General features: G+C 48.5%; 1 protein-coding gene across 1 annotated transcript in view; it reads left to right on the forward strand.

The window, feature by feature from the left end:
• Positions 1 to 6,766, forward strand: part of Usp22 (ubiquitin specific peptidase 22) — a 26,159-nt gene extending 19,393 nt beyond the window's left edge. The window contains exons 9-13 of the mRNA XM_028776591.1: positions 45 to 171; positions 1,226 to 1,317; positions 2,685 to 2,747; positions 3,203 to 3,352; positions 4,048 to 6,766. Coding sequence (XP_028632424.1) covers positions 45 to 171; positions 1,226 to 1,317; positions 2,685 to 2,747; positions 3,203 to 3,352; positions 4,048 to 4,090 — 475 coding nt within the window. The 3' untranslated portion in view covers positions 4,091 to 6,766. The remainder of the gene's footprint in view (positions 1 to 44; positions 172 to 1,225; positions 1,318 to 2,684; positions 2,748 to 3,202; positions 3,353 to 4,047) is intronic.
• The last annotated feature ends 2,189 nt before the right edge of the window (positions 6,767 to 8,955 follow it).

Genomic DNA, 8,955 nt, shown 5'->3' on the forward strand with positions numbered 1-8,955 from the left:
TTTTTTTTTTTTTTTAATAAAAGTGTTTTTTAAATGCCTTGTAGATTTACCAGACCAGAGCACTTAGGAAGCAGTGCCAAGATCAAGTGTAGCGGTTGCCATAGCTACCAAGAGTCCACTAAGCAGCTCACCATGAAGAAGCTGCCCATTGTGGCCTGCTTCCATCTCAAAGTGAGTTTCTCAGAAAACCAGCCACAGGGCCAGTCTTGCATTAGCCTGCAGCACAGCCTTAAGCTCACCAGTGCACCAGCCGCAGGAAGCAGGAAGCAGGGTTGCCTCCTGCACTTTCCGTCTCTTGCTGACAAAGAAGGAGCTGCCATAGGAGGTGGGGTTACAGCTCAGTACTTCTGTCTCTGCCAGCACAGGCCAGAGGAGACATCAGATGTCCTGCACTGTAATTTGCCACCCTCTTGCATAGAGACTTGATTTCTCACTGAACCTGGAGTTAGGCTTGAGTTGGCAAGCCCAGTGACCCTCCTGTCTACCTCCCACCGCGTTGGGGTTACAGGCGCACCACACCGCTGGCATTTTATGTGGTTGCTAGGGATGTGGACTAAGGTGCTCAAGCTTGTGCAGCAAGCACTCTTAACTGCTAAACCATCTTCCCAACTCCTGTTTTAACCTTCCATTTCACTTAAAAACAGGCCCAGGCTAGGAGGTGTGAGTTGGTGGTCGAGGTCTTGCCTAACATGCCCAAGGCTCTGAGTTCTACCACAGAACTGCAGAAAGAAAGGTCCAGAAAACAAACTCTAGTCTGAGTCTAGTTTAGAGTCAACAGGTAGGCAGTCAAGGGCAGATAGTAGGTAGCAGGAATTTGAGTCTGGGGTGTCTGTGCACCATATGTGTACCTGATTCCCACAGAAGCCTGAAGAGGGTGTCAGATCCTCGAGGACTGGCATGACATGAGCCAGTATGTGTGCTGGGAATCAAAACAAGGTCCTCTGGTAGAGTAGCCAGGGCTAGTGTTTGAGTCTTTAAAGGCTACATATGGTCTGTTTCCTATCCTTTAAAAATGTGAACGATCAGTTTGTGCTTGGTAATATACAACTGTAATCTCAGCATTTGGGAGGGGGTGCAGGAGGGTCCTGCAGTGTGTGGCAGCCTGAGCAGGCTTGTGAATCAGGAAAACCAATCAGGACAGTAGAAGCTGTTGGCTGGCCTGTGGGCTTGGTCACCTGGCTATTGCTCACTCTGCTCACTGTGCCCTGCTCCCTTATCTCTGCAGAGATTTGAACACTCAGCCAAACTTCGGCGGAAGATCACCACTTATGTGTCTTTTCCCCTGGAATTGGACATGACGCCCTTTATGGCCTCCAGGTAGAAAGGGTTGGTGCCCCTGTGTCTGTGTGGGGAGGCAAGTTGTCTGGTGGGTGCTCACCAGTGCCAGCTTTTAGACACGGTGATGACAGCTGTCTAGGCCTCACGCTGCCCCGGACTTCCCTGATCTTACTGTGGGCTGCCCGTTTGTGCTCTACATCCTTCATCCTTCATCAGCGTTCAGACTAGGCCGATCATCAAGATAAGGTTACAGGCATACCACATGGGACACTTTTGGTTGATGGAGACAGATTTTGAAATACAGATAAACAGTGTCGATTGTCTTCCTTGAGATCAAATCCTGTATATCACAGACTGTGTCAAATTTAACCCTCTTAAAAACTACAGTGCTTGCTGATGTGTTTGGTTTACTCTCTGTGGAGGCAGCTGTAAGTGTGGTGGCTTTACACAATAGAAATTTATTTTCTCGCAATAGAAGCCAGAAATATGAAACTTGATGAGAAGGATCCTGACAGGGTTCCCTCCTAGATTCATCTAGCTCCAGGAGGATCTGGGCCCTTGTCTGTCTGATATTACCCTGGGCCAAGGCCCTTCCTGAATCTGTGACCCAATCGTTGGTCTGGTTCCTAGGTACTAGTGGTTAAGGGTAGGGCCGTCTAGACAGCCTCATGGCAACATCCTCTATCCCGTTTGCACAGGTTTTCTAAATGGGTCACATTTGCTGTTCTGGGGTAGATTCAGGCAGTACACCTCAGAAGCCACACCTCAGCCCACTATACTGTCCTGAGCAGGCTTCCTATTATTAGCCATTGGTGCCCCTCCTTGTAGCTGTAGTCCTGGGTTCATAGGTCAGTGCTTGAAATGGTATCATAGACCATCAGAGTTATCTCATTGGAAAATTGGGTAGTCACATATCTAGGGATGAAGTAACATTGTTCCTGATATCAAGGTCTCACGGGACTTACTGTCTTCTGCTTATTTTGGCTGTAGGTAAATACACCAAACTAGTTTAAAACTTGGTATTTCCTGTTCAGCCCCCTCCTCCCATTCCACCCAACCTATTGCTAGTTAGCTACTTCATGATATCACTTATGTTCTTTTAAGGGTGGGGCTAACTTACACATAGCCTTTCATTTGGTTTGTTACAAGCAAAACTTCACAAGCCAGTATCAAGAAGTCCCTGCTCAGCAAGTGGCTTCAGGGTCCATGGGGATGGGAGTGTAGAGAGGTGCACCAACACTAGGAGGCCAGGAGCTGCAGCCCAAGCTAGATATCTCACCACCACATGGGGGCAGTCTGCCGAAGAAAACTGGTTTGATGGAGTACACCTTCGTATCAGTTAATGCTGTTGTAAGAGCCTATGTCTGTGGGGAGGTGGTGATTATGGTTTATTACTGTTCTTACAGCAAGGAGAGCAGGATGAATGGGCAGTACCAGCAGCCCCTGGACAGTCTCAACAATGACAACAAGTATGTGGGGTGCAGGGTCTGGGGCAGGGTGAGCTGCCATTGTGGTCTCTGCCCATGGCATGTAGGGAAGGGGACATGCTCAGCTGCCATTTCTCAGGCCACCCATCTGTCCTTCCTCTCTGAACAGTCACCCTCCTGGTGGCAGCCCCGCTGTAGAGGGCTGATGAGGGTCTGATGAGGAGCTCAGCGCACTGAATCTGCTGCTTATGGCCTGGTTCCTCTTGCTATTGGTAGAACAGGCAAATGGCACCCACCAGAATAGTTACTTCCACAGCGGTTGCCACTGCTGCCACCACTTGAATTCTGTGTGGTTCTGGAATTGTCTTTGCTGGGCCAGAGCTGAGTGATGCAGAATTGGCTCTCTCAACTCTGCAGCCAGCATATTCTGTTTTAGTTTGGAGGTGTTCTGTCAGTTCAACAGACCACAATTGAGCTGTCCTTTCCTTTCATACCAGGTACTCCTTGTTTGCTGTCGTTAACCATCAAGGGACCTTGGAGAGTGGCCACTACACCAGCTTCATCCGGCAGCACAAAGACCAGTGGTTCAAGTGTGATGATGCCATTATCACCAAGGCTAGCATCAAAGATGTGCTGGACAGCGAAGGGTATGTCTGGGGGTGGGGCTGGAGGAACCCTGTGCTAGTGCTTGTCCATCACTCCTGTCTGACCAAACCCAGTGGCTTGGCTGCTCTGCCACACTGTGCATATTCACCTTAGTTTAGTTTGGCTTTATTGCTGAGGGGACAGTGGGTCCTTGGATCAGAAGTTGCCTGTAGGTCATGATTCCAGGGTGAGGGCATTGCTGAACAGAGTTGCACCTCTAAATCAGAGAGTGCTGTGGTCAGCGTTTGTCCTGACCATGCCGTGCAGTGGTTCTGGATCTGCTTCTCTGCTGCTTTTGTTACTCAGGATCCATTTTTCACCTTGAACCTCCTTGGGATTCCTGGCCCCGGGGACAAGGTAGACCACCTGCCGCAGATGCGGGTGGTGCATGGGAGGCTCTGGGCCCTGGGATCCCTGGGAGAGGAGGCATCATAGAGAAAAGAGTGTGCTACTAGACAGGGACCCTGCATGAGGGAGTGCCACTGTGAACAGAAGTAATGACTATAGGAAGTCACCAGGGCCGCAGTGACATACTCCCTAGTAAGCGTGGTGGTTACGTTGGGTGATGGGAATCAGGCAGCGTCTTTCTTGAGAGGCTACAGTAGCCATTCAAAAATTCAGCCACATGAACCATTCCTGACTGGCATAGGCTGTCTTGGGAATTAGGACTAAACTCACTTTCCCTTCACCTCCACAGGTACCTACTCTTCTATCACAAGCAGTTCCTGGAGTACGAGTAGCCTCCTGCCTTGCTGGCCAGAAAGAGAGAGAGAGAGAACAAGTTGGCAAGCTTCTCGACATGATCCCTGTTCCCCCGCATCAGAACACCATGGTATCCCTCCTGTGCAGGCGAGCCTCACATGGCCGGCCTGCACTAGGGGATACGTCAGGTGGGACGTAGGAGCTGAGTGGAGCGCGCCCTTGATGGAGGGGAGCTGCCTCACCAGCACCTGCCTTCAACCCTGTAAGCTGGGGATGGATGTCTTCAGAGCAGACCAGCCTCTGCCTGGTGCTTCCCCCGCCATCCCACATGTGTTTAAAAAGCACCTGCCTCCTTGAAAATGAGCCCATGGAGCTATAGAGTGGGCAGAGGTGATGCCAGAGGGCAGAGTGCTTGCAGCAGCCATCTGGCATGAAGGGCAGAAGATGTGTCCCTTTCTAAAATTGTTGTAAGATAACCCCCGGGCCCAGGTTGAGGCCACCCACAGGCTACAAACACATCGTCCTACAGATAATGTAGCATCAGCTGCATGTGGAGACCCAGCTCCGAGGCTCCCTTTGTTCTCTAGAAATAGGCGTCTTCTTACCTCTACCCTGTTGCTCTTTTCCACAGTGGTGAGTTTCATAAACGTGATAGTGACGTGAATGATTGATTATTGAGTTTATATGGAATTCTAGATGATGCTCTTCCCTTCTGAGAGCATGTCTTGCTTTTTGATCAGTGTTGTTTCCTTGCCCTGTACCCTGCCTTCCTTCCCATACAGTCAGCTGGTGGCCAGGCAGTGGATCAGGGTCCCTGTTATCTTGATCTTTGCAGCAGATTCCTTGGTGGTTCCATTGACCCAATCTTCTTTCTTCTTCGTCTCTGGTCTCTTTGCCTGCCCAGGGAGGCTTAGTGGCTGCGTGAGATTTGAAGCTGAGTGGTTCAGGTGGAGACTACATTGCATAGTGTCACCCACTTGCCTCCATTCTGTGTTCACTGTAGTTTCAGTTACAGCCAGAATAAGAAGACTCCATCACCAGTTCTGCTTTATTGTAAGATATTTTGCATGTATTTTTCTCTGAACAAGGCCTAGGTTGTCCACTTCTAAGAAACTGAAATCTAGGGTCTTGGTGTTTCTCCTTACACCACTGCCTTTTCAGTGGTGCTTGCCCAGGAGCCTGTTGGCATCCACCCCAGGAGTTTCAGGACAGTAAGTATTTCCTAAGAGCTAGGCTCTGAGCTGTAGGTCCATAGCAAGTAACACGTGCATCGTGTTTGCATAGCAAGTATGGCTGTGATTTAAATTACATATAATTATGTGTACAGATTTTTTTTTTTTTTACTATTTGAAAATAAGATTTTTTTTTTCACTTACAGGCTATAAAAGAGAGCAGTACAGGGTCCAGCCCAGCTCCTTAGCTAATTGTGATGGAGTGAGGTTGCTGTGGCAGAACTAAGTGGCTGCTGCTCAATCGGTGTGAAAAATCACCTGAAGTCAGGGGCAGCAAAAGCTTTGTCATGTGGTTGACACTTGCCCTGGTCTTCTCTGGTGTGTTTCTGTTTCTGCAAGTAAAGAGCATACTTGAAGCATGTTTTAGAAAAATCCTTTTTTCGAGTATGGCTGAGCCTAGATTCTCAGACATGGACCCATGTTTGTGGGACTCTGCTATGGAGATGCCCTTGGGGCAGCACATTGTATTTGAGTAAGTCCACATGAAAGACTTCACTGCAGTTGCCTAGGGAACAAGAGCCCCAAGCTTCCTGAAGGTCTGCCTCCTTGACACTCCAGTGGATGGGACATCCAGAGCAGGGGAGATGAGCAGGTGTGCTGGCCAGGCCTGCTTCCTCTGTCCCCACAGCACACAGCCCATTTCTTCCTGTATTTGGGGCACTAAGGAGGACATCAGCTGTTTTCTGTCATCATGACTTTAACCTTTTATATCTGAAAGCATTCCCCTCCTTCACCATAGTTTTAACATTCTAAACACTTAACTCTACCTGTGGCAAGGTCAACCAACTCCATGACTGCCACACATCCATCTGGCCCTACCTCTCTGTCCTGGGTCCTCAGCATGGTGTCTCCACTAGATAGGTGTGTGTGGATGACTAAGGAACAGTGTACTTGAGCAATGGGCTTGGGAAGTTCTTTCAGTTCCCATTCTGGATAGCAAGGCAGGAGAAGGGGGTTTCCTATCCAAGAACCACCTAGTATATGTGCTCAGATGGTCACAAAGTGCATCTCACCACAGGGCTGCATTGCCCACCCCTAGTCTAGAGCAGTGAGCAGACCTCTTCATAGACCACTGGTGCCAGCTTCACAGCAGAGTAAAGTAGCCTTCTTGAAATGTCCTCAGTGAGAGGTTAAGGCGTTAGATTGGCTCTGCCATGCCTCTCCATCCCAGAAGTCCCCTCAAGCTGGGCACTACCTGAGCGTCCCACACCATGTGAACCTGCTGTGTTTGGCTCAGTGTGTATGCTTTTCCTTGTGTAAAATCATTGTTCTTTTTTACAAGTGGCTTGTTTCATTTATTATAGCTTTGAAATCAAAAATTGTGAGGAAAAAAATCCAATGATTGTACTGTGGTTAGAAGTTTTATTACTAAGACATTTATGTCACTTTTCTTTCCCTTGTCATTTTTAGGGGCTATTTGACTCCTCCCTAATGGCTTTTAGTCTTTCCTATACCATAATAAAGCTGCATTTTATTCTGAAACCTGACTGTTTACCTCATTACTAACACAGACAGCCAAAATGTGGGTAACAGCAGGCAAGGTGGTAGGGTGGGCTAGCTCTGGGTTCCCTGTGGGTAGAGATGTCCTGTACTCCACCTGCTCTGTAGTGGATCAACTGTTTCAACCCTCCTGCCTGGTGGGCATGGAGGCCACACATTAATCCCTGCACTACAGAGGCAGGCAGATCTCTATGGTCTGCGTAGCAAGGTCCAGTCAGCCAGGGTTACACAGCAAGACCCTGGCTCAAAAAAACAAAAGCAAAAAAAAGTAAGTGAGGTAGCAGCACTCAGTAGCCAGGTCCTTTGGGGAGGGGTGTGGCTGCATGTCCAAGCAGAGCCGCAGATGCTGGCGTGCCCCTTCTGATTCCAGCCTCAGCCAATTAGGCATGCCCCTTCCCCCCCACTCCAGCCTCAGCCAATCAGCTCCTCACTTGGACCCTTGTCTCAGAAGCCACTGAGATCTGAAATTCTGGCCTCCTGTTTTGGATGTCCTTATATGGAAATAGTCCAGAGAACTATGCCCCATGGAACCCGCAGTTTGTCTACTGTGTGGCACTGTCATCCGTTAGAACTTCCTCCACCCTAAGACCTTCAGATTAAGAACCATTCAAATTGTGGGTGTAGCTCAGAGGGAGAGCAAGTGAATTAACATTCATAATGTGGGTTCAGTCCCCAGCCTTGCCCCACAACCCCCTGAAAAAGTATGGCTGGAGAGATGGCTCAGTGGTTAAGAGCACTGGCTGTTCTTGCTGAGGACCCGAAGTTCAATTCCCTGTACCCCCATGGCAGCTGACAACAGTAACTCTAGTTGCAGGGTTTCTAACATCCTCATACTGACATACATGCAGGCAAAATACCAATAAATATAAAATCAAAATTATATTTTCTAAAAGCCCATTAAATTTATTTTCTAGGACAGGGGAAATAAGTCTGTGACTTAGTTTGTAAGCCTGATACTGAGCAGGTTTCATAATCCCCTCAGACCCACATGCTGTACTGGTTTGTGAGGTTCGAGCATTATGAAAATGTTTTCAGGCTAACGCCTGCCATACTCATCTCCACCTCTTCCCTTGAGCAGTTCTGTCTAAGTCTGGCCATCCTCTGCCAGGCTGGTGCAGAGCTGAGTGTGTAGTTGTGACTTACAAGCATGCTACATAGTGCTACTTGTTTTGATTATCTTTGGAATCTCAATATACCCAATCTTGAGAACTCCAGACACAGATTCCACCAGCAAAATAGTGGGAGAGGTGGGGCTGCAGCCAGGCATTCCCAGTAGCAGCCCTGGTCATGGAGACCCATCTGGAAACTGACAGCTTTTCCTTCCTTGGGCATCTGAACACTCAAGGAGACCAGTATCAATGTGGAAAAGACACCGCCTGCTTGGGCAGCCTCTTCTGTCTTCTGGATGGACCAGAGCTCATGTCTTAGGCCTGGGTCTGAGATGGTTGTTGGCTGCTTCAAGTGGCACCTTAGAGCTAAGTGCTCAGAATACTTGTTTGACTGTGGGATGATCCGATTGGCTCACCTGGCATCTGACATGCTTCCTGTCCCACTGAGTCCCAGGTAGTAAAAAGCTGTTTCTGATGAGGGGAGTGTCTACTTGTATTGTGATGTCTGTTTGCTTTGCTTGGGAATCTCAAGTTCTGTTCTGTAATTGTCCTGGCTCAAAAGGTTTTAAAGTGTCTTGCTATTTCCTTTTAAAAACAACAACAAAAACATATATGGATGTTTGCCCATGTTGTGTGCCTGATGTTCTCAGGAATGAAAGCACCCTTGGGATTGGTGCTATAGTTGATTGTGAGCCACCATGTGAGTGCTAGAAACCAAACCCAGGTCTTCTGAAAGAGCAACAAATGCTCTTAACCACTGAGCCATCTCTCTAGCCCCAAGGCTGGCTTATAACATCTAATCTTAGAATGTCACCCATGGGGTCTGGATGTTACATGATTCAGTGTGGTTATTGTCTCTGAAGACTCATACTGTAGTAGAAAGGCAGAGGGACCCTGCAGGCCCTGCTGGGAAGGTCTACTTGTTCTGGTGTCAAGGGAAAGGCATTAGCTGGGTGATATACGCATGCCTGGTGGCAGATATGACCCAGGTTACACATTATAGAGGAAAAGTTGCTGAGCAGCCGTAGGAATATCACAAAATGCACACACCTCGCTGGCCTC

Source organism: Grammomys surdaster, unplaced genomic scaffold (assembly GCF_004785775.1).
Source record: "Grammomys surdaster isolate TR1022 unplaced genomic scaffold, NIH_TR_1.0 270, whole genome shotgun sequence".
Classification (NCBI taxonomy): Eukaryota; Metazoa; Chordata; class Mammalia; order Rodentia; family Muridae; genus Grammomys; species Grammomys surdaster.